At 57.6% G+C, this 21,231-nt stretch overlaps 8 protein-coding genes and 2 non-coding genes across 10 annotated transcripts; 6 read left to right on the forward strand and 4 right to left on the reverse strand.

Moving 5' to 3' along the window:
• The first annotated feature begins 252 nt into the window (after positions 1 to 252).
• SCHCODRAFT_02540180 (uncharacterized protein) lies at positions 253 to 1,744 on the forward strand. Its single transcript, XM_003036774.2, has 2 exons — positions 253 to 1,157; positions 1,273 to 1,744. The coding sequence occupies exons 1-2, from the start codon at positions 360 to 362 to the stop codon at positions 1,429 to 1,431; spliced, it is 957 nt and encodes a 318-aa protein (XP_003036820.2). The 5' UTR covers positions 253 to 359; the 3' UTR covers positions 1,432 to 1,744.
• On the reverse strand, positions 1,737 to 1,817 carry SCHCODRAFT_t102. The gene has a single exon. It is a non-coding gene; the product is annotated as a tRNA-Glu (tRNA).
• Positions 1,818 to 2,171: 354 nt separating this feature from the next.
• Positions 2,172 to 2,243, forward strand: SCHCODRAFT_t95. The gene has a single exon. It is a non-coding gene; the product is annotated as a tRNA-Met (tRNA).
• Positions 2,244 to 5,562: 3,319 nt separating this feature from the next.
• SCHCODRAFT_02623685 (AAA-domain-containing protein) lies at positions 5,563 to 8,070 on the reverse strand. The gene is made up of 9 exons (XM_050345193.1): positions 7,939 to 8,070; positions 7,786 to 7,879; positions 7,395 to 7,732; positions 7,227 to 7,338; positions 7,027 to 7,172; positions 6,808 to 6,969; positions 6,621 to 6,745; positions 6,337 to 6,450; positions 5,563 to 6,225 (listed from the first exon to the last, which is right to left on the reverse strand). The coding sequence occupies exons 1-9, from the start codon at positions 8,021 to 8,023 to the stop codon at positions 5,977 to 5,979; spliced, it is 1,425 nt and encodes a 474-aa protein (XP_050200674.1). The 5' UTR covers positions 8,024 to 8,070; the 3' UTR covers positions 5,563 to 5,976.
• Positions 8,071 to 8,188: 118 nt separating this feature from the next.
• Positions 8,189 to 8,888, forward strand: SCHCODRAFT_02623690 (uncharacterized protein). Its single transcript, XM_003036775.2, has 4 exons — positions 8,189 to 8,311; positions 8,368 to 8,375; positions 8,432 to 8,630; positions 8,679 to 8,888. Exons 1-4 carry the CDS (start codon positions 8,213 to 8,215, stop codon positions 8,790 to 8,792), a joined length of 420 nt encoding a protein of 139 aa, XP_003036821.1. The 5' UTR covers positions 8,189 to 8,212; the 3' UTR covers positions 8,793 to 8,888.
• Positions 8,759 to 13,383, reverse strand: SCHCODRAFT_02623695 (multidrug efflux transporter AcrB transmembrane domain-containing protein). Its single transcript, XM_003038128.2, has 7 exons — positions 13,212 to 13,383; positions 10,691 to 13,165; positions 10,417 to 10,639; positions 9,327 to 10,366; positions 9,202 to 9,276; positions 8,989 to 9,152; positions 8,759 to 8,937 (listed from the first exon to the last, which is right to left on the reverse strand). The coding sequence occupies exons 1-7, from the start codon at positions 13,317 to 13,319 to the stop codon at positions 8,898 to 8,900; spliced, it is 4,125 nt and encodes a 1,374-aa protein (XP_003038174.1). The 5' UTR covers positions 13,320 to 13,383; the 3' UTR covers positions 8,759 to 8,897.
• A 137-nt stretch (positions 13,384 to 13,520) lies between these two features.
• Positions 13,521 to 15,707, forward strand: SCHCODRAFT_02576699 (uncharacterized protein; the record flags this gene model as incomplete). Its single annotated transcript, XM_050343879.1, has 5 exons — positions 13,521 to 13,828; positions 13,878 to 13,999; positions 14,056 to 14,563; positions 14,693 to 15,050; positions 15,116 to 15,707. The coding sequence occupies 5 exons, from the start codon at positions 13,521 to 13,523 to the stop codon at positions 15,527 to 15,529; spliced, it is 1,710 nt and encodes a 569-aa protein (XP_050200675.1). The 3' UTR covers positions 15,530 to 15,707.
• Positions 15,708 to 15,812: 105 nt separating this feature from the next.
• Positions 15,813 to 18,793, forward strand: SCHCODRAFT_02623701 (cytochrome P450). Its single transcript, XM_050345194.1, has 10 exons — positions 15,813 to 16,501; positions 16,674 to 16,830; positions 16,940 to 17,116; positions 17,191 to 17,339; positions 17,422 to 17,537; positions 17,640 to 17,771; positions 17,834 to 18,032; positions 18,080 to 18,161; positions 18,211 to 18,313; positions 18,431 to 18,793. The coding sequence occupies exons 1-10, from the start codon at positions 16,207 to 16,209 to the stop codon at positions 18,662 to 18,664; spliced, it is 1,644 nt and encodes a 547-aa protein (XP_050200676.1). The 5' UTR covers positions 15,813 to 16,206; the 3' UTR covers positions 18,665 to 18,793.
• A 99-nt stretch (positions 18,794 to 18,892) lies between these two features.
• SCHCODRAFT_0255173 (uncharacterized protein) lies at positions 18,893 to 19,856 on the forward strand (the record flags this gene model as incomplete). The annotated part of the gene is made up of 3 exons (XM_003036778.1): positions 18,893 to 19,061; positions 19,116 to 19,243; positions 19,324 to 19,856. 3 exons carry the CDS (start codon positions 18,893 to 18,895, stop codon positions 19,675 to 19,677), a joined length of 651 nt encoding a protein of 216 aa, XP_003036824.1. The 3' UTR covers positions 19,678 to 19,856.
• On the reverse strand, positions 19,819 to 21,089 carry SCHCODRAFT_072344 (ferredoxin reductase-like protein). Its single transcript, XM_003038129.1, has 3 exons — positions 20,532 to 21,089; positions 20,079 to 20,479; positions 19,819 to 20,028 (listed from the first exon to the last, which is right to left on the reverse strand). The coding sequence occupies exons 1-3, from the start codon at positions 20,823 to 20,825 to the stop codon at positions 19,920 to 19,922; spliced, it is 804 nt and encodes a 267-aa protein (XP_003038175.1). The 5' UTR covers positions 20,826 to 21,089; the 3' UTR covers positions 19,819 to 19,919.
• Positions 21,090 to 21,231: the final 142 nt, after the last annotated feature.

Consider the following 21,231-nt stretch of genomic DNA (forward strand, 5'->3'; position numbering starts at 1 on the left):
GCAGTCTCGCACCTCAGAGTTTCGCGGCATCCCGCACGCAAGTGGGCGCTCATCTGGTTGATCAAGGTGAAGGGGCTATGTGCGAGGTTGAGCAAGCCTATTTTCGTGCAGCTCAGGGCAGAACAACGTAGTAATTCGCGTCTGTTGGATCCACAACTCTATTCATCATGCCTTCCTCTTCAAGCCTGACCTGCATGGAGAGGAAGCAATGTATGTATGCTTGATATGCAGCGAAAGACAAACATCCTGCCCCCCCCCCCCCCCGGGGTACACGAGCTCTTCAGCTACCTGGCAAAGATTAGGCGCCTGTTGGTCGCATCGATCACCGATTAGCCTTGCGCCCCTTACTTCCTCCCACCATGGCCACCCCCTCTGCACTCGACACGTCCGTCGCGGCGGCGATTGCTGCCATCCACGCTGCCGTGCCCGCCGCGTACCAGCGCCCCGTCGCAGCCATTGTCTGTGGCTCCGGGCTCTCCACCCTCGCAGACACCCTCACCGATCCCATCTTCATCCCCTACGCGTCGATCCCCGGCTTCGCCACCAGCACCGTCGCCGGACACAAGGGCGTCCTCGCCTTCGGCCTCCTCGCCGGCGCGCCCGTCGTCGCGATGCTCGGGCGCCTGCACCCCTACGAGGGGCACGCGCTCCCCGCCGTCTGCTTCCCCATCCGCATTCTCGCGCGTCTCGGCGTGCAGGCGCTCATCCTCACCAACGCCGCGGGCGCGCTTAATCCCGCCCTCCCCGTCGGCACGCTTGTCGTGCTGCACGACCACCTTGCGCTGCCGAGTCTGGCGGGGATGAACCCGCTGTTGGGCCCTGCTCAGCCACCGCTGCCGCGCTTCGTACCCCTATCGGACGCGTATTCGCCTGCGCTGCGCCGGCTGTTCTTCCTTGCTGCGAATGATTTGGGCTTGCCTGATAGTGCGACTGCCGAGGGTACGTATGCTTGGGTGTCTGGGCCGACGTACGAGACGCCGGCGGAGGGACGTTTCCTCCGGGCTGCAGGTGCAGACGTGGTGGGCATGAGCACAGTGCCGGAGGTCATCGCGGCGCGTCAGGAAGGCGTACCGCATATCATGGCGGTCAGCCTTGTCACCAATCCAGTGATCATCCCTGAGAAGTACAGGAGTATCAAGGACGAAGTGAAGCAGGAGGTGCGTCTGCTTAATTTCCCTCAGTCCCTTTTCTCACTTCTTTCTCTCTCCCCCTCCCCATCCGATCTCCTTCGCTTCGCTCCTCCACCTTCCTTCTCTGCCTCGTCTTCTCCAGCTCGCCGGAAAACCTGCCGTCCTGCCAGCCTCCGATACCGTCTCGCATGCCGAGGTTCTGGAGGTTGGCCTTGAGAAGGGTCCCATTATGCGCTCCCTCGTCGAGCGGGTCGTAGCGCGCGTTGCAGCTGGGGAGCTTGGAGCTGCGCCGATGGTCTGAAGCCGGGTAGTCTGAAGGCGCTATTGCAGTCGCTTAAGGCAAAAGCTTGGTTCAACGATGCAATGGGTTCAGTGTTGGATGAAGCGGAGCAGTGCTATGGGCTAGAGATCATCTCAGGGACGTTAGGAATGCAATGGGTGTATACTACTACTTGGTTGGATGATACTATAAAGCGCGGCATGCCGGTCGATGTCACTACCGTGACTTGCAACAATACGCTATATACGCTAATTGGCAGTGCGTAACAGTACGCGCAGCGAGGCATGTGGTAGAAGGAGGAAAAAGATTGGAATATGATGAGGATTTTCGGATACGGGGAATCGAACCCCGAGCTGCCGCGCACTGCACTTGAGAGGCGGCAATGTTAGCCGTTACACCATATCCGATGCTTTATGGTCGAAGTATGCATTTTCATATTGCATAGCACACTTTGCTGAAAAGGCCTGGTTACTAGGTAATCTTTGGCTGGGTGCGCCCAAAGGACAAGTAGTATGTGTATCAAGCCCGTGTGTCCTAGTATACCATGGCACTCATGTGAACATAACCGTGGTGAGGAAAAATGGTAGCATCAGGTCAGTATGAGGTGATCACGGCCCTCCAAAATTGAGTTTCAACGCATCCCGAACGGTTTTTGCCCGCTATCCTGATCTAATGAGGTTGCCGCGCGCTCGATGGAGGGCTGGCTAGACGTACGTACGCCCCTTACGAGCGGAGTGTCCATGAAGGGGATGGGAATGTACAGCAGCATGGCGCAGTGGAAGCGCGCGGGGCTCATAACCCCGAGGTCACTTGATCGAAACAAGTTGCTGCTATTGATGGTAAAGTATTGAGGTTTTTTGTATTAGAGTGTGTCTGTTCAGTGTTTTATTCTGGGTCTAGTCCCTATCTCGTCTCATCTCCCCCAAATGATTTACTAAGGAGTTTACAGAAAAGCGAAAGATGTTACCAAGATGCGGGCCTTGGAGCAGAGGTTGTCGCACAGCTGGGCGCGCGCTAGCACTTGATCGGCGCTCAAATGTATTTCGACTCCCAAATGATTTACGATGACCGCCCGACAAGTAAATTACTCAAACTTCTGTGAAGATCGAAAGAAATTACTGAACACTGAACAGACACACTCTATTACATAATAGGACGTATTAGATTTGATAAATATCAGAGAATTCACTAACGAAAAGGCGAGTGAAAAGTCAAGTAGATTCGTTGATTGTTGATTAGAGTGAGTCTGCCTAGGAATTTACACGAAAAACAAACCGAAAAGCAATGTTTTTTCACGAATTTCTTGTAACAAAAGCAATGATTTCTACGACGAGTTTACAATCTTTGCGGAAAGTTCTGGCACGGGTCTCAACGCTGCCCATGCTCTACACCCGCTGCTGGCAGCGTCAGACCTCATCGATTTGGCAGGTGGGCTGGAGACGACCGTATCGCATCCCGTGGTGAGGTTTGGAAGAGCAGAAGCGTGTCAGTCGTCCCGCCGGAGAGCGAGCGAGGCTGTGACGTCACGGGCGATTCGCGCGTCCAGAGTAATTTCTACCAACATGGTCAAAGATTTCGGGCGATCCCAAAGAACTTCCACCAAAATATAATGGCTTTTGAATTTGAAAAAGCGCTGTAAAATCCTGGGCAGACTCACTCTAATACGTCCTAATAGCTATGGCTGTCACTTGGGAGTACAGCATCTTTGCAACTCTTGCGCAAGTTCAACATATCCCGTGACTTTCCCGTGACTGCCTAATCAATGACATCAGCCACGACGCGCACGTCTTGACCGGAACCAAACAAGCTCTGGCACTTGCCTCTTTTTTTTTTTCTTCCTTGACTGCCGTACGTAAGACTTTTCGCTCTTGATCCCCTCTCCCAACATCTCACAGAGTCCATGAAGCCGCCCGCGCTGGGCCCGGTGGTATACTATGTCGCCCGACATGGTTTTCCGACATATGTTCGGCGGCGTGCGCTAGCATTGGCCACAAATGCGCATTTGGCGTATGTTCAGGGTATGTTCGCGATCTTCATTATCCGCGGTGGGGCTACATACTGACCCCATTCTCTTTCCTCTTTGTGCTGCCTAGTGTCGAATTCCCCTCTCGTCCGAATAATTGCCTTCGACCTCGCCGTGGTCCTCCTCAGCTTCTCTTGCATATACATCGTCCTACACGCTGCCTACGCCATCCTCGAGCAAACGGTGCTCGGCGAGACTCGAAAGACGCGTGAGGAGAAGATGCGCGAGCTCGACGAGATCTTCAAAGCGTACAAATACAGTGTCCCTGAGGACGAGATGGACGAGTTTCAGAAGGATTTCGCGAACTTCGCCCGAAGAAGGGGATACCGAATCAGTGGCTCTCTTCTACCTGGCGGGCCTTCGGCGGAAGACGACTTGGCAATTGCACCACTGGCGTCGGTGAACGGAGACGTTCCTTTGGCGGCGAAGGGCTTTCGCGTGGTCGAGGTGCCCGAGCGACCAATCACCCCTCCGCCCCTACCGATGTTCGCTGCAGTAATCTCTCCTGGCGCCTCCTCATTCGTCTCCCTCTCGCACACTTCGCCTGCTGGCAACCTCACGAAGGCACCTGTACGCATACAGCCACTCGCTCGCAAGGCATACACACCTGCGCACACCCTCGAGGCGATCGCTGCTCAGGAAGGGGTGTCAGAGCCTCTAACTAGCAGATTAGCTCTTCCGGGGACTTCTTTCGCAGAGCAGCCTCTTGCTGCGACGGTCAATGGCACGTACGAGCTGGGCACTGGGCTTGCGCCTGGCGAGACTATGCTCGGGACGAACGTACCAGCTCCCGTCCCTCCCCTCCGCCAGCCATCGTCCTCGGCCGGACCCGCAGACGAGTTTGCCTCCAATGCGCCGCTTCTGCGCGACACTCCGCTGATCGTAGAGGGGGATGCGCTCTTCGGCAACGTCGCACCTCTGGCGAAGGCGGATACGCCGGTGGATGAGATCGCTGCGGATGATTTAGCCGCGCCTGTCTCTGCAGATGGCGCGGACATCCCTTTGACTGGAGTCCAGTCGGGACTCAAGGAACAGCAAATTATCATCCCTCCCAACGCCAGCTTGGCGAGGATGTCGCCCACCGCCGATCCTACGCGCGACATTGGGATCGAACAGGCGCTCAGCCTGCCGCCGATGGCGGATAGCACGCTCTCGCTGCCGGTGGCTAACACTGCGATTCGACCCGCGGATAGCACGGCCCCACGGGCGGCGGATATCACTTCGTCCCGACAAGCGAGTAGCACCGCGTCTCGCCAACGGGCTAGCAGCACAGCAATCCTACCGGCGGAGAGACTAGCCGGGGCGTCGGGAACAGTGCCATCACGGTCCGCTACAAGGACGACCCTTGAGGACGGCACGTCTGTCTCTGACGAGCAGAGTGTGTCAACATCTGCGAGTCTGTCACCCACCATGGACATTCAAGGCGCACCCGCCGCGAACACACAAGACGAGCGCACCGACGACGGCGAGGCTCGCGCCCAAGCGACATCTCAATCGCCCGAAGATGTTGCAGAGCCTGTGCATGCGGTTGCTGCGTCATCATCGTCCGCGGATGAAGCAGGAGACGGCGCGGAGGATTCGAAAGCTGACTCGCATGAGGCTGCGACAGATGACTCGCAAGATGCCACAGACCATAAACTCGCAGGACGCAGCGGCCACTCACCCGAAGAACCCATCGTCGTCTCTCCCGACAGCGATCATACCCTTTCCCTGTCCGAGGGCGACATCACGCTCTCAGCCGATGACGACGCCCATTCCGGCGGTGTTGCTCAGGAGGATCCCACTTCCGATGGCCATAGCATCCTACCCGCCGATGGACGTAGCGTCATGCCTGCCAATGGCCCACGCTCCGCGTTCGACGACTCGGATGAAGAGGAGGAGGACGAGGACGAGGAAGAAGAGGAGGACGAAGAAGAGGAAGAGGAGGATATCGTCGACGCCTCCACCCTTCACAACGGCACCTTGTCACCCATTGCGGAGGGTGTTGACGAGGAAGAGGAGGACGTTAGTGCGCATCTTGACCAGGTCAACGCTGTGTCTGATGACGAAGAGGCTGGTATTGTGCCTCATGGCGAGGAGTTTAAGGCCGGCCCAGCGCACCACGAGCATGTTGAGCCTGGCGTGTCGTACGCGGCTGCCGTGCGTGGGGACAATCCTGTTTGGTGGACTTGATGTTCGAATGTTTTCCTTGCCATGCGATTCTGGTCATCTTGCACTGCTGTTCCACTCGACTTGTGCTTATTTATATGCTTTCGCTGTCTCTTGTTCGTCATAGCTTTGTACTACGTTGCAACTTCCCTGTTGCCCCTCTTGAACCCCTGGTAGCATTGCACTTGCAGAAAAGTATATCGATCCTTGCCCTGTATCCCCACGTGTACGAGCATAATGTGTACACAGCGATCCAACATTGCCAACAACAGTACTTTTGACAGCATGCACCACGACTCGAAAACATCGAAAAGCGCGACAATATGTACCTTCTACTTCTATCACATACCACAACAGACGGACTCCCCCTACGACATCCTCTTCAACACCTCTCACTACGACAACCGCTGCAGCTCCTTCTCCTGCTCCCGCACCACCTTCTCCATGCCCTCGAGCCAGACCTCGACCTCGACCGCGCGGCGTCGGCTGCCGGGCTTGGACGATCGACTGGGCGTGCCGGTGCGCGACGACTGCTTGGTGGCGGATGATGTCCCCGCTGGCACGCGGACGCTCCCAACGCTGATGTAGCGCGCGAGCGCGAGGACGGGCAAGCGGCGCAGCGCGCGGCCGGAGAGGTTTTGTTGCTGTAGGGGCGGGTGAGAAAGGTATAAGGAGCGTGAGCAAGATTGAAGAGAGGAAGGTTTCTTGAACGGGAGGAGAAACAGGGAAAGAGAACAAGGACGACCGCCACTTACCCGACAGATCGCCGCCAGCGCGAGCAGTTTCAGGGCCACGTTCTCTTCTCTTTGCCGCTCCTTGTCGAGTACCCCGTCCTGGCAGAGTTTAGCCTGGGCGAGGGTAGGGACGTTCTATGAGGGTAGGTAAGCAAGCAATTCCAAGCGAGGCACACGAGATGATGAGGGGGGAAAGCGCGATGGGAAGAGTGCGTCTGCATGTGGAAACGAGGATGTATGTGCTTCGAACCTGGCAAGTGCAAGACAGGATAGACGAAGAAACGCAAGATCGAAGAAGCACTTACAATCGGGAGGATGATTCCCTTGCCGATCAACTCGCACAGCGAGGAGCGCATGATGTCGTATATCGCCTCCTGCGGCGGGAGGTCAATGTACTGCACGATGTCTGCGCGGTCGACGAAGGCGGAGTCTGTCGGTTGAAAAGGTGGCACAGGTTAGGAGCTCATACGTCGCAACAGGGTCGACCCATACCGATTGCCTTGACGAGATTGCTCGTGGACATGATAAGCACGTTCTTGCGCTGCTTCAGCTTGTCGAGTTGCGTCAAGAGGGCGTTGACGACTCTCAGGCCGTCTGATGGCTCAGTGCCTGCCATTGCACCAGCGCGAGCGGCGGTAAGCGATTCGACTTCGTCTGAAGGGCAAAGTTTTATTTGCATATACTCGAGCGGTGAGGCATAAGAAGGCTGACCAATGAGCACAACGAGGAAGGCATCGTCCTCGTCGATCAACTCGGTGATATTGTTGAAGAGGCGCTGGACCAGCTTGCCGGACTCGGAGAACCACTTGGAGAACAGGGAGTGCGAGTTGATCTCGAGGAGACGAGCTTGTGAGTATCTGTGTATGAGAAATGGTGAGCCAAGAGCTGGATATCAGGGCGCATATACCCACCGATGTGAGAGGCGGATGGACAGTTTCTGAGCGAGGGCTCTACAGAGTGAGGTCTTTCCTGTCCCTGGAGGACCATGCAGGAGGACGACGCGGTTCCATGATATCAGGTTTACTGTCCCCAACCGCTTTCAGCAGCCAACCCTACAACACTCAAAATCAGGAACTCACGATCAATGTCCGCGTCGCTCAAATCCAGAGTGGCGTGGATGTAGTCAAGCAGTCGTAGCTTGGTGTCGTCCGCATAGATCAGGGAGTCCCAAAGCCCTTCCCAGTTCCTATTCGGTAGCTCACACACAGTGGCTGCATTCGTGTCGTCGCCTTCTTCGCCAGTCGCATTGAAGTCCTCGAACGACTCCGAGTCGTTCGGCTGGTAAACGTGAATCTCAAAGGCTATCTCGTCTATCGCAAGTGAGGTATGGGGACAGGAGCATTCGGAGGCGGATATTTTTTCCACAGTGGAAGCGAGTTCGGGTATTTCATCCCACCCTTCGAGGACCGAGGGCGGACTGATCACGGCGATCGTCAGTGAGATGTGGGGTCGGGAGGGCTATAGACACACCTAAGTCGGTCGAAGGATGAGTGAAGATAAGAGTCCACTATGTCTCTGACGGTGTCGAAGCGCATAGTGGCGCGGGGTTTGAGTCGGACTTCGACTAAACACGCGAGGCGTGGTGAGCTCGAGGCGGTGGCGAGGTATGACCCGGGAACGCACCATGTACAGTCCACTGGACCTTGTCCTCTGGAACAACAGTGCTGTTATCCGACTGATTTTCCATCGTGATATCGGACTGGGACATGGAAGACGGGAACAAGGGACGACGCGTCGCGTCCAAATGAGGCGGCGCCAAACAATGGGCGAGGGCACGTGAGCGAGTGCTGGATCGTGATCATCGCATTATGTGGCGTCACGGTAGCAGGTGCGCTCGGGACTGCGTCTGCAGTCGTCGAGTCGATGTAGATTCGGAATACACTTGGTTTCTGCGGTCATGTCTGAGGCGCCTGCGCACGATCCGCTGAACCCTGCGACGTTCGTCGCTCCTGAGTTGCCGACATCGACGACCATCATCATCGAGTTCTGTGACCGGGTGCGTTGACGTGCAGCGCTTTGGGCCCGTCTTATACCTTGCTCACGCATCTTCAGTGTCGATGGTTAGCCTGAAGCGCCTGGAATCCTCTACTTGTGCCTCGCGACTAACATCATGCAGGCTCCATCGCGCAACATGGACACAGACTGAACTCTTCCTCACCTTCCCTCCTCCAAACGTTACCTCCATCACCCTCATCCCTCGCAACACGGAAGAGACAGCAGGACGGTTCCGCGTATGGCTGATCACAGCATCTGAGCCGCCAAAGCTCATGTGGGACCGCAAGACCGAGGGAGGCTTCCCTGAGCTCAAGGTCCTGGTAAGCAATCATCAGCAGTCACTACAACCTTGCCCAACAAGCACGCAGAAACAACGCATTCGAGACGTCATACAGCCTGGCAAGTCGCTCGGCCACAGCGACAATAAGCAGGACTGCAAGACGGGGGAGGACTGCAAGCCAGAGGCCGCTGCGCAGACGTGAAGTTTGCAGGTATCTTCTGGTTGAGCGTTCTACAAGGTCAGATAGTGACTAGAAATTACAGCGTGTAAGATAGGTCAAGTTCCAAGACAGTCAGTCGTGTATAAATCAATCGCTGTGGTACGAGTCGTCGTCCGCAAGGAATGGCCTGAGGGTACTTGTCAGCGGAGACCAGTGGCGGACGATCTCAATGACTTACGCATATTCGTAGTCGTTCCTGATCGCATTAGCCATCCATTCCTCGTCTGCTTCTTGCTGAGGGAAGCCGGGACCTCCAGCAACACTCAAAATGACAGGCAGCAGCACAAGTCCGTGAAGTGCGCCGGAGATAATCAAGGTCAACCACATCCGGAAGTAGTAAATCTGCAGAATGTTGGTACGGGCACTGTCACAGCATATAAAGATCACATACCTCAAGCAACTTAGACCGTGTCAGGGCGAGAACACACATCCCAATCAACTTCGTGAACGTGATGCCAGAAAGCACCTATGCAGATCCTGAGCACCCACATTCAACACTTCCGATAACGCACTCACCGACGGCCCAACATCCACCAACGCATTCCACATCCGCTCGTCCCTCTCCTTCTGCCCCGCCGGATGGTCCATCGGCAGCCCCGACCCCGCACTCATAAACGCCCTCGCCACATGCGCGCAAAACTCTACCGCAATGCCCAGCGAGATCACCAGATTCACCAAACTGACCGCATTCAGCATGATCCCCCACACCGCCATCACGCCCATCACGTTCACCACGGTGAGCCCGACGACGGCGGTGACGATGACGCCCGTGCGCCAGGAGCCGAGCAGGACCGCGGTCACCGCGAGCACGGCGGCGAGCCCGAAGCCGAGGACCTCCTGCGTGATGGCCGCGATGTGCGCGTACTGGTCGAAGAAAACGTAGAAGAGGGAGTAGGGGAAGACGCGCGCGCCGGTCTCGGCGGAGAGGTCGTCGGCGATGCGGTGCGCGGCGGCGAAGGCGTGGATGAAGTCCTCTTGGGTCTTAAGTGGGCGGTGTGCGGTGCGGAAGTGCGAGGCCACGACGTCGTCGCTGTCAGGGGACAGGGAAAGGGCAGTCCCGAAGGATGCGGCGCCAGCGAGGGGGCATTCTTCAGTGGTTGGCGAGATGAGCCACTGGTTGAGGTAGCGCATGAACTCGCCGTCCTCGGGGAGGCCATCCATGGTGATGTTCCAGGGCGGCTCCTGGCCAGCAAGACAGGGCTGACATACGCGCGAGGACTCCCTGCCAGTGCAGAACACCGACGGGTCCCTCTTGCGAACGCGACAACAGGTCTCCTTCGCAGGGTCAAGCCACTGGAGGAAGTCGTCGATCCATGACGCAGTCGGCTGCGAGATGAACGACACGTCCGGGCGCTTACGCTCGGCTTCGAGGACGTTTGCTACCGATGCATCCGAGCAGGTGGTAAAGCGACCGCACAGTTCTTGCTGACCCGCGCGATCCGTAGCATTCAAGTGGTCGACGACAAAGTAGACAGGCGGGCCGATATCGAGGTACTGATCCATGTCATTGAAGTAGTCGACGAGGTACGAGTCTGACGGCAGAGCCAGGCGCTGATCTGCGAAAGTATCAACCAGCGCGCAAAGTGACAAGATAAGACGTGCATACCCAACCCTAAACGCAAGTGTTGCATAGAGATGGCGGATAGGACCATCATCCCCATAAAGATGGCGAATACAATGCCTTTGACGACGGGCTTGAGCAAGAAGGGGGCATAGTATCTGCGGATAAAGCGAGCAAGAACGCCCAGCCCAGCACCACCAGGCGGGCCATCTGACAGAGCAATCCGCGGCGGCAACCTCACGCAAGGGAAGCAGTCCACCCTGTTCGACTACCGAACGCATCAGCACGGCCTAGTTCAGATATCACGTACGCAACTCACCTCTACGCGCTTCAGGTCCAACAACAGCGCGCTCACAAAGACCGTGACTTGTAGTACTGCGTTCAAGAACACGCTCCCCGCCGCATACAGCGCAAAGTTCCGGACAGCAGGCATTGGCACGATCGCCCCCAACGCAAACGCAATCGTCTCCGTCGTCGCACTCAACAAGATACTTGGGCCCATCTTCGCCAACGCACGCGCCACGCGCTCCTCTGCGCTCAGCAGCAGCGGCATGCTCGCTGCGTCCACGTCATCGTGTGTCGAGTCGAACGGCGAGCGGTGCGACGAGATCGGGGACGTCGCATCGCGCTCGTGCTCGTGCTGGCTCGCGATGAGCGCGGCGGCGTTCGGCCCGTGCAGCAGGTTCTGCCGGTCGAGCTCGTGCACGAGGATGAAGACGTTGTCGACGCCGACGGCGAGGACGAGGAAGGGGATGACCTCGGCGATGATGAGCGTGACTTTGACGCCCATGGCGGAGAATAGGCCGACGGAGGAGGATACGGAGAGGATGACGAGGATGATGCCGAAGAGGCCCAGTGTGACTTTCGAGCCCACGAAGAGCTTCCGCGGGAGGCGCGGGAACAGGGTGGGAACCTCGCGAGAGTCGGTAGAGATGGAGGACGACATGATGCCGCGGCGCTTGAAGAGACCAGGGAAGTTGCGCGCCCAGCGTCTGAGGGAGGAGCCAATGGTCTCTTCGTCCCGAGTGGCGGAGCCGCTGCCGAGCGTGAGTGCGACGTAAAAGAACATGGCAAGGTATGAGAGGACGACGATCTTCACGTCCGTGTTCGTGCTCTTGTTGAGCTCCTCTTCGAGGGAGACACCGGTGCTGAAGGATATCTGTAGTCCCGCATGCTCCGGTGCTTCTTCCGCAACCTGATGCAAGTAGTCCTTCAATGCAGTCTCCCATTCCATTGCCTTCGCCTGCACGATTTCGTCAAGTGAGTCGGAGACGACGATGTTCACCACCATGGCGGCGGCATCCGTATAACGAGGTGTCGTGTCGTTCTCGCCCTGTGGGACGCCTCCCAGAACGAATTCGGGAGATAATGGCTGCTGGAAATCGGGCAAGCATTCGACAGGACTGAGGGCACACTGCTGGACATGCTCTGCCCATGTATCCTCGTCATACCCCTCCAAGGATGTGTCGAACCATGCTCCAACTGACTGGAATACGCACGCGCCTTCCGACCCTGCAGGCTTGAAGCAGACGTCGTCGAGGGTGTAGTTGTGCGGCGACGACTTCAGCTCGCGGATCTCCCGCTCCACGTCGAACCAGTACTCCAATCGGTCGAAGGTCATCGCTGGCTCGTCTTCCTCCGCAGTGACGAATATCTGCTGTGCGCGATAGAATGGCCCGAAATGCTCGTCGAAGAACTCCTTCTGCTGCTTGCTTTCCGATGTGGGTGCCACCCAGAGCCTGACAGGGTCCGTCTCGACCTCGAAGCGCTTCCAGCCAATATTCAAGAGGCCAATTGCAGTGAAGACGAGTGCGAAGGTCGCCCATGGGTATCCGGCAGCGAAAAGACCAAGTCGGTAGAACATGCGGCGAAGGAAGTTCTGGAGAGGGAATTGGCGCGGCTGTACTGTCTCCACGGGGTCGAGCAACGCGACGCGGGGTCCGAGGTCGTGTTCAGAGGCGGAACGCGCGGGTTCGTCCACGTAGTGCGCTAGGGACCCAGCGCCGACCAGCCCACGCGTATTGGAGCGCGGTGATATCGACGCATTGTCCACCGACAGCGCGACGCGCTCGTACAGTCGCTCCCGACGCTTGCGTATAGTGATCTCGATGAGGTAGCCGAACAAGAACCCGACCACAGCAAGCCCATACGTAAGGGTGAGGACGAACGTAAGGCAGGAGATGGCGCCAACATGGCACGTTGGGCCGCCGCCAGGCGGGTCGATGGGTGGGCGAGTGGGGCAGATATCCGGGCAGTCGATACATGTGCAGCGGCTTGCGAGGTCATTATCGGCGCAATTCCTTGGCGTCGCGTTGTATGCGGTGAACTCCGAGGGAGTGTCATGGGGGAAGTTGATCTGGAAGGGGCTGCCAATATCCTTCTCGTCACCGAGGAACTTAAGAAATGCCTTGTAGTCCTTCGCGCCACCTCCTATAAGGTCCATAGCATAGCCGTTGGTCGCGCCGACCTGCACGCTCTTGCAGCTGTCGAAGAACCCCTTTGCATACTGCTCCTCGACAAAGAAGTCCAAAGACTTGACCGCCGTTTCCCCCGTCTGTGACTTCTGCGTCTCCGTGATGTTAACGAAGGTAGCCTGATCAGGCGAGCATGTGAATGAGCAGAAGAAAGAGTGGAAGTTGTTCCGGCAAGCAGGACAGGAGGATATGATGTTGTCCACAGTTGCGAAGTTGTCCCTCAGCGTCTCCAATTGTCCAGACGTGCAGCACGTTGGCCCTTCGGCAAACTCAGCGCCGCAGACATCAGCAAGCAACTTGCGCGTTTCCGCATCTTCTGGCTACTGGCGTCAGAGAGTATCTCATTGCATGACGCGGGGGACTCACCTCAACTGCGGGTCCGTCATACGGGCAAGGGAGCTCCTTCCCGAAGAAGCCCTTCCTTCCGCAGGACGAGCGCATAGCGCATCGCCCTGGCTCTCCTATCGTGTCCATGATTGGTGTGTTTCCAAGCCGACTATGCTGGCATGCAGCAAGATGACGGCAGGAGGCAAGCAAGACGCGGTGCGCGTCAACGTCAATGACCCGTCCGGTTGAGTAGCACGACGGCCACGTGGATTAATGTCGGCGAACCGGACCGGCACATCACAAATCTTGCATCCCCTCATCACCCTCACAGGACCCTCACTAAGCGCTATGTCTGCAGAGAAGGGCAAACAGAAGGCGGCGGGGAACGCGTCGAGGCCGCGAAAGCGATTTGTGGGTAGCAAGTCCGCCACGCCCTCAAAGCCCGGCGTCTCGCACGTCGTCAGCAACCAGATCCCGCCGGAGATCCTGAACGACGAGGCGCTGAACGCCGCGATCAAGCTGCTCCCCTCGAACTACTCGCTCGAGATCCACAAGACGATACACCATGTGCGGAAGAACAAGGCGACAATGGTGGCGCTGCAGATGCCGGAGGGGCTGCAGATGTTTGCGTGCACGATCGCGGATATTATCGAGCAGTAGGTGGGGTGATCGGTGTTTGCTGGGAGGGAGCTGATGTCCCGCTAGGTTCACCGATGCCTTGACTGTTATCATGGGCGATGTCACGTATGGCGCTTGCTGCATAGACGACTACACTGCCGTTGCGCTGGGCTGCGACATGCTTGTGCATTATGGCCATAGTTGCTTGGGTTCGTCCCCCCTCCGATCGGCCCAACTGAGTCCAAACTTATATCCCTCTCCGAAGTCCCGATGGACCAAACGAGTATTAAGACTCTATACGTCTTCGTCGAAATTGCCATCGACTCCTCCCACCTTCACCAAACCATACGCCTCAACTTCCCCGACGACCGCGCCGAATTCTACGACAACCTGCTCAAATCGGAGGAGTCCAATCGCGCTATTCCGGCGGGCAGTATCATTGGAAAGACGCGTCACTTACGGATAGAGGGCCCAGCAGCGTCAACTTCACCGCCCACCAACGCTGATGTGGCACCGGAGGACTCGTCCCTCATCTGCCGCCCAGAAAGCCAGCGAGAACCTACGAAGCTTGCTCTTGTCTCGACAATCCAGTTCGTGTCTGCACTACAGAGACTGAAGGAGGACCTTTCTGCCCCGTACTCTGTGGACGGTTCATCTTCGACCACCCTTTGGACTGGCACGTACGATGCAAGTATACCGCGCGCCAAACCTCTTTCCCCCGGAGAGATCCTGGGATGTACATCTCCTGCTTTGCAAGATGTGGATGCTCTTGTGTAAGTCTATCACCTCCTTGACTTTCTCCGCCCACCCACTATCTCCATCCTTTCCAAACCCCGTCCCTTCATCCCATCCCTCTGCATCCCTCGCCCTCCGCCCTTACCCACACTAACGCCCACCCCCAGCTACCTCGGCGACGGCCGCTTCCACCTTGAGTCCATTATGATCGCCAACCCATCCGTGCCCGCCTTCCGGTACGACCCCTACTCGAAGAAGCTCACGCGCGAGCGGTACGACCATGCGGAGATGCAGCGCATAAGGGAGGATGCGGTGCGGACGGCGAGGAAGAGTATTCCTGTGGGGAGGGCGGGTGAGGGGAGGGCTCTCCAGGATAAAGCGGCGTCGGGTATGGAGGCCGCAGAATCAGCCGCGGGTGTTGAGTCGAGATCGGGCACACAACCCTACTCGCCTATAAGCGATGCGCCGCTGTGGGGTGTTATTCTGGGTACGCTAGGCAGGCAGGGGAATTTCAGACAGTTGCAGGTTCGTTTATTTCCCTTATCCATTCACCCCCAATTTGCGAATGCTGACACCGTCTCTCTTTCCAGGCAATCACACATCAGCTCTCTGCCTCCCAAATCCCTATCCCCTTCATGCCTATCCTCCTCTCCGAGCTCTCGCCCGCGAAGCTTGCTTTGTTCAACGCAGACTGCCAGCCCGACGCGAACGCCACCACGAAATCCCCCACCCCCTTCATCTCGACCTTCGTACAAACTTCTTGCCCCCGCTTATCTATTGACTGGGGCTACGCGTTCGACCGGCCGCTGCTCAGTCCGTATGAGGCGTGCGTGGCGGTGGGGAAGGCGCAGGGGTGGTTTGAGGAGAGGGAGGAGAGGAGGGTATTGAAGGAGAGAGAGGAGCAGGGGAAGCTATACGCGTCGCAGGAGGTCGGGAGGTATCCGATGGACTTTTATGGGGCGGGGACGCCGTGGAGTGTTTCCAGGAAGGAGGCGGCGTTTTGAGAAGACAAAGACTCATAACTCCCCAGTGCCAACGCTTGTATCACAACCTGCCACTGTAGCCATAGCTTACATGTAACCCTTTTGCTTCGGTTTCCTTGTGCATCGTTTCTTCACCTCACTTGATCAACATGAGCGTTCAACTTTGTACCTCGTGACCGTGGCAATATGTGATACGGACCGCCATTGTTCTTGTCACACTTCGCCATTTCATCGACCGCGAGCGTGTTCCGGATGAATTGGCGCGTCCCCCGAGAAGGGCGCAATGCATTATCCTCCTCCGACGCGTTCCTTCCAGGTCTGAATCTGGCTAGAAACTCTGAACCCGTGAAATCCGACGGGGTATCATCTTCAGCTCGGATACTCTTCACAAACCAACAGCCGATCATTGGCGCGCCTTGCATCCACATCCCTGCCGCCCTTCCCCCCTCACATCATCCTTATCGCGCCCTCAAACGGTGCCTTTGCACACCATCCCGATTACACATGATGGTGATGAACCCACTACAACTCACAGGTGCCGAGACTGTCATTGGGCACTGGGAGGCGCCGAGCGGCGTCGGCGAGCGATGCAAAACACCAGCAAAACATACGGCGGGCTAGCCCTTCCGTGATCTCTCCTTCTGCTCTCTTTCTACCTGCGGACACCGTCCTCGGCGATTGAAGGGCTGCTCGTGACGATGGACGTACTCCCCATTAACCTGAAGGGGATCCCTTCCAACTTGTTGGAGGCAATCCCCTTCGACATCAAGTGCATCCCCCTCGGCGTGAAGGCGATCCCACTCACCGGCAAGACCATCACCGCGACCGCGCTTGCCAGCCTCGTCCTCGTCCTCCTCGGCAAGACCGTCTCGCGCAGCCTCTCAAAGCGTCCGCCCGGCCCGCCCGGGGAATTCTTCTCGGGGAACGCGCACCAGCTGCCGGCGACAACGAAAGAGAAATGGGAGACGTATATGCGGTGGGCGGAGGAGTATGGTGCGTGGTTGAACCGGCGGGGGAAGTGTGCTGGGTGCTGACTATCCTTTGTCGTTCCCCTCCCCCTTCGTCCTTCTCATTCCCCTTCATCTTTATCCCCCCTTCACCTCGTCCACACCACCTCCCTTCGTTCTCCCCATTTTATCTCTCCAACCTACCTCTCCCTCTACAGGCAGTCCTGTCATCTACTACCGCGTGCATCGCAAGCAATTCGTCGTAATCAACAATGTCAAGGCCGCGTTCGATCTCCTGGAGGGGCGTTCCAACATCTACTCGGACCGGCCCATGGCGTGGTTCTTCATGGCGCCGCAGCTTGGGGGCAGAGGAATGTGCGTCTTTTGTCATAGCTCGCGACGTCGAGGTGGCGCACGAGATCGCGAGCTTACTATCCAGCCGCGAGCTTACTGATGGCCGAGCTGACTGACAGCCCAACCCCAGGTCCCCTACCAACATCTCCTCCCAACACCCTCTGCACAAGACGTATCGGCGCATGCTCGGGCACGGCCTCAACCAGCGCGCGGTGAAGAGCTACAGTCCAATCATGCGCGAGGAGCTGAAGACGCTGGTGAATAACATCAATAGCGCACCGGAGGGTTTCATTGCGCATATCCGAAGGTTAGTGAGCGAGGTGGCGGACACGTACTGCTTGAGGATCCCGACTGAAGGGAAGTACTGACTGCCCTCGGCAGACTCTCCAACGCCACATCACTCAAGCTAGCATACGGCTGGCCCATGAAGGACGACAACGACATGCTGATCGAGATGATCAAGGAGGCGTTCTACCTCGCTGGTATCGCGCTACAGCCGGGCAGGTGGGCTGTGGACTCGTGGCCTATATGTAAGCCTCTCTTTCTCTTGAAGGCGTCAGCTTGTTTCGCAGCGCTCCTATACGGGTCTGTTCCCAATAACCTGCTACCCAGTGCGCTTCGTCCCCGACTGGTTCCCCTTCACCGGGTGGAAAAAGACGGCGAAGAGGGTTGCGACACGGTCGAAGGAGATTGACACGATTCCGTTCACTTGGGCGAAAGAGCAAATTGTGCGTGAGTCTTCAAGTGATTCGTGTGGTCCTTTGCAGTAACCGGCGGCATCATCTTCATGAGTCCTCATTATTGATAAATCCTCACTAACGCTCGCACAGGCCAAGGGCGACTACGTCGACTCATTTGCCTCTCACTTCTTGCTACCCGAGGACAAGCACGAAGTCACCCCAGAGGAGGAGGCCCTTATTCAGACTTGCGCCACTTCCTTCTTTGCCGGTGGGTCAGATACGGTAGGCTGCACACCTTCGCAAAAACATCGTTCTGCCGAGCTTATTCGCGCGTCCCCCTTCAGACTGTTTCCGCCATGTCCTCCTGCGTTCTCGCTCTCGCCCGGCATCTCGACATCCAGCGCCGCTTCCAGGCCGAGATAGATAAGTTTGTCGCCGAAAACAATAGGCTGCCGACCACGACGGACCGCGACGATCCGGCAATCGCATACGTGCGCGCGGTGATCAGTGAGGTTGAGCGATTCGCGCCCGTTGCGCCGATCGGTGAGTAGCACTGTCCAGGAAGACAACTGGGAACTGACCAGATATAGGCCCCGCACACCGTCTCACGCAAGACGATTACTACGAGGGGTATCTCATCCCTAAGGGCACCACAATTGTGCCGAGCATATGGCATGTGCATTCCCGCAAGCCTTGATATATGGTCACTGAACAAGTGCAGGGCCATGACGAGGGATCCTGCAGTATACTCCGAGCCGGAAAAGTTCGACCCAGAGCGATTCTTGCCACCTCGGAACGAGCTCGAGCCCAAGAAGCTGGTCTTTGTGAGTTTGCCCCCCTCTAGTACCATACTTTCTACGGTCAAGTCCATCCATGCTCCTCCCCGCTCATTCCCTCATCGTGCACTCGTACCCTTCCGTCTCTGACCCTCTCACCCCCAGGGCTTCGGTCGCCGCATCTGCCCGGGCGCTTACTTCGCTGAGACCTCCCTCTTCTTCAACCTCACGAATCTCCTGGCAATATACGACCTCAAGCCAGGCAAAGATGAGAACGGGAACGTCGTCGACTTGCGCAAGGTGCAGTATAAGACCGGGCTGACGAGCCATCCGGAGCCGTTCAAGTGCGATTTCGTGTGCAGGAATCCGGAGCTGATGGCGAGGTTGTTGGAAGAGTAGGGTTATAGGAGGGTGGATGGATAGGAGGATTGGAATATATGGTGTGGTATAGATGTACATTCTGGGAGCATACAGCAGAGCTGTATCGGAAGTCGAAAAAAAGCATGGAAGTTCGGCTTTGTCCCCTAACAATGACTGTCACCTTCGTGTGACATCGTGACACTCGTACCTTCTTCCTGCCGAGCCATGTCGAGGAGCAGGAGCAGAACCAGGTCGCGGTCCCCCGGCATGGACATCGACTCCGCGAAGCCCAAGAACGACGACGAACGCCTGAACCCTGATGCGAAGGTCGTCATTGTCCAGAACCTGACGCGCAATGTCGTCGAGGCGCACCTCCAAACCATCTTCAGCTTCTACGGCACAATCAACAAAATTGACCTGCCCACCTTTGCGAAATGTGCGTCCCCTCACCTTTCACAACACATATCACGGTACTAATTCCTTCTCACAGCCGGTCAAAACCGCGGCAAGGCCGCCGTCGAGTTCACCGAGCCCGCCTTCGCGCACAAGGCGTATACGCACATGAACGGCGGCCAGCTCGATGGCGCCGTCCTCAAGCTCGAGCTCTCCGACCTCCCCGTGCGCTCGCGCTCCCCGCCCCCTCCTCCCGCCGCGCGCCGCCCCCCTCGCCGTCGCCCCTCCTTCTCGCGCTCGCGCAGTCGCTCTCGCTCGCCCCTGCGCGCCCGGCGTGGTGGCCGCTTCGGGCGTCCACCCCCTCCTCGGGCGCGCGACGTGTACCGGCCTGCGCTGGGCCGTCGGCGCTACACGTCGCGCTCGTACTCGCGGTCGCGCAGCCGATCGCCGGTCAGGCGGGGCCCGGGGCTTCCGCCGAGGAGGCGGTCGCCGAGCTATACGCGTGGGGGGCGTGGCAGGGGGCGGACGCGGTCGAAGAGCACGGTGCGGTCATCGCGCTCGCGGTCGTTCTCGTACTCGCGCAGCCGCAGCCGGACGCGGAGCAGGAGCTACTCAAGGTCGTACAGTTATTCGAGGAGCAGGAGTCCCAGCAGGGCTAGGAGCTATAGTCGGGGGAGGAGCTATAGCCGTGGCCGCAGGAGCCGTAGCAGGGACGATATTCGGGACTCGCGGTCGCGGTCTCCGGTGTAATGTACGATCGTGTTCTTGCTCTATTTCTTGTGCAACCTCAGACGGTGCTGCTTGTAACAACCTCGAATCGAGTTCTTGCTGCTATCTCACAAATATACATCTCAATGTCCTCGCAGGTCTTCATAATCTATTCCCCGGCGTAGGGACGTGGTCACAACTTGTAAACCTGGTCGTTGCCGTACCCCAACTCCTTGAGCACGCCACCAACAGGGCCCTGAGAGAAATTGCGTCCGTACGGGCCTGCAAGTGCCCCAATCATGCTACAAAAGGGTCAGCATACGAAGCCCACTGACCAGCAAGAGACACTTACGGCTCAGGACCACATACTAAGAAGAGAATTCTGCGGTGTGATTTTTCTTCACTCGACTTGCTCGACGTGAAGGGCCGCTTCCACCACGACACCTCCGTCTTGCCCGCATCGACAGCCTTCTCCACTGCAAGCTTGTTTATACGCCCCAATGCAGGCGTTGCAGCAGACGCAGGCAAGTAGGGCTGCGGCTTCGCATCTTGGTCGACGAACAGTCGGAAGTGAAAGCGCTCGGGGTGCTCGGCGGCATAGGAAGCAAGCGTGCTCAGGACTTCCGCTGGTGGCAATTCGTCGGAGGAAGGGGAAGAATGGAGGAGGGTGAAGCGGGTATTTGGCGAACGTTCGGAGGCGATGACGGAAGACCAGAGTTGCACGAAGGGTGTAATGCCTGTGCCACCGGAGATCTATGCAGAAGTGAATACGAACCAAGCGTGCACTAATGCAAGCCACACATACCATGACCACCTCGTCCCACGCATCGTCTCTCCACGGCCAGGTCGTCAGCGGACCGCGAATCTCTATGCGGTCGCCCTCCGACTTCCCGTGCAGCCACCGCCCGACCTCCCCCTTCGGGTACTTCTTGATCCAAAACGACATCTTCCCGTCTTCCTCTAACCCATATAGCGGCGTATACGGTCTCTCCACCTGTATATCATCGTCCTTGATGAAGACGGACCATATGGGCTGATACCCATTATCCGGAGTCGACTGCAGCGCGGCAAGTTGCTCCGGCGGCAGCGTGAGGGTCATAAGCAGCCCGTTCGCGCCGACATGCTTGTGGGAGGTTATGGGGAGGGGGGTGAAATGACGCGGAGAGAGGCTGCCTGTGGTCTTGGTTGGTGCGGCGCGGGACTCGTCGGGGATGATGATGAAGTAGAGGGAAGCGGAGGCAAAGGCGACGAAGGAGAGCACGAAGGGCCAAACGGGTGGGTCTGACTTGACTGCGGTGTTCGACGCAGCACGACTGGGTATACGGGCGCGTAAGACGGGAGTCGAGCGCACGCCTCGCGCGAGGGTTTGTCGCGTCAAGAGTCGGAACATGGGAAAACGAAGGTGAGCTCGATCGGACCGGGGCGCCTAACCCATTGTTCTCCTCGATCAGTGATGCATATCCCGGTCACAGTCCAACTTGTCTGAACTCTGCATCTCCGAATCC

Source organism: Schizophyllum commune, assembly GCF_000143185.2.
Source record: "Schizophyllum commune H4-8 unplaced genomic scaffold SCHCOscaffold_5, whole genome shotgun sequence".
NCBI classification, from domain to species: domain Eukaryota; kingdom Fungi; phylum Basidiomycota; class Agaricomycetes; order Agaricales; family Schizophyllaceae; genus Schizophyllum; species Schizophyllum commune.

What these genes read in the sequence shown, in the direction of transcription:
- SCHCODRAFT_02540180 (XM_003036774.2), top strand. Translation starts at nt 360, where the DNA reads ATGGCCACCCCCTCTGCACTCGACACGTCCGTCGCGGCGGCGATTGCT. An exon ending in AGGACGAAGTGAAGCAGGAG is followed by an intron (nt 1,158 to 1,272) that starts GTGCGTCTGCTT and finishes CGTCTTCTCCAG; the next exon opens with CTCGCCGGAAAACCTGCCGT.
- SCHCODRAFT_02623685 (XM_050345193.1), bottom strand. Translation starts at nt 8,023, where the DNA reads ATGTCCCAGTCCGATATCACGATGGAAAATCAGTCGGATAACAGCACT. An exon ending in CAATCTCGTCAAGGCAATCG is followed by an intron (nt 6,746 to 6,807) that starts GTATGGGTCGAC and finishes TTCAACCGACAG; the next exon opens with ACTCCGCCTTCGTCGACCGC. An exon ending in CGCTGGCGGCGATCTGTCGG is followed by an intron (nt 6,226 to 6,336) that starts GTAAGTGGCGGT and finishes CCGCCCCTACAG; the next exon opens with CAACAAAACCTCTCCGGCCG.
- SCHCODRAFT_02623690 (XM_003036775.2), top strand. Translation starts at nt 8,213, where the DNA reads ATGTCTGAGGCGCCTGCGCACGATCCGCTGAACCCTGCGACGTTCGTC. An exon ending in TCCCTGAGCTCAAGGTCCTG is followed by an intron (nt 8,631 to 8,678) that starts GTAAGCAATCAT and finishes ACAAGCACGCAG; the next exon opens with AAACAACGCATTCGAGACGT.
- SCHCODRAFT_02623695 (XM_003038128.2), bottom strand. Translation starts at nt 13,319, where the DNA reads ATGGACACGATAGGAGAGCCAGGGCGATGCGCTATGCGCTCGTCCTGC. An exon ending in ATGACGGACCCGCAGTTGAG is followed by an intron (nt 13,166 to 13,211) that starts GTGAGTCCCCCG and finishes TGACGCCAGTAG; the next exon opens with CCAGAAGATGCGGAAACGCG. An exon ending in AGGAACGACTACGAATATGC is followed by an intron (nt 8,938 to 8,988) that starts GTAAGTCATTGA and finishes AAGTACCCTCAG; the next exon opens with GCCATTCCTTGCGGACGACG.
- SCHCODRAFT_02623701 (XM_050345194.1), top strand. Translation starts at nt 16,207, where the DNA reads ATGGACGTACTCCCCATTAACCTGAAGGGGATCCCTTCCAACTTGTTG. An exon ending in GCGGTGGGCGGAGGAGTATG is followed by an intron (nt 16,502 to 16,673) that starts GTGCGTGGTTGA and finishes CTCCCTCTACAG; the next exon opens with GCAGTCCTGTCATCTACTAC. An exon ending in CTTGGGCGAAAGAGCAAATT is followed by an intron (nt 17,538 to 17,639) that starts GTGCGTGAGTCT and finishes ACGCTCGCACAG; the next exon opens with GCCAAGGGCGACTACGTCGA.
- SCHCODRAFT_072344 (XM_003038129.1), bottom strand. Translation starts at nt 20,825, where the DNA reads ATGACCCTCACGCTGCCGCCGGAGCAACTTGCCGCGCTGCAGTCGACT. An exon ending in CGTGGGACGAGGTGGTCATG is followed by an intron (nt 20,480 to 20,531) that starts GTATGTGTGGCT and finishes ACTTCTGCATAG; the next exon opens with ATCTCCGGTGGCACAGGCAT. An exon ending in TTAGTATGTGGTCCTGAGCC is followed by an intron (nt 20,029 to 20,078) that starts GTAAGTGTCTCT and finishes ACCCTTTTGTAG; the next exon opens with CATGATTGGGGCACTTGCAG.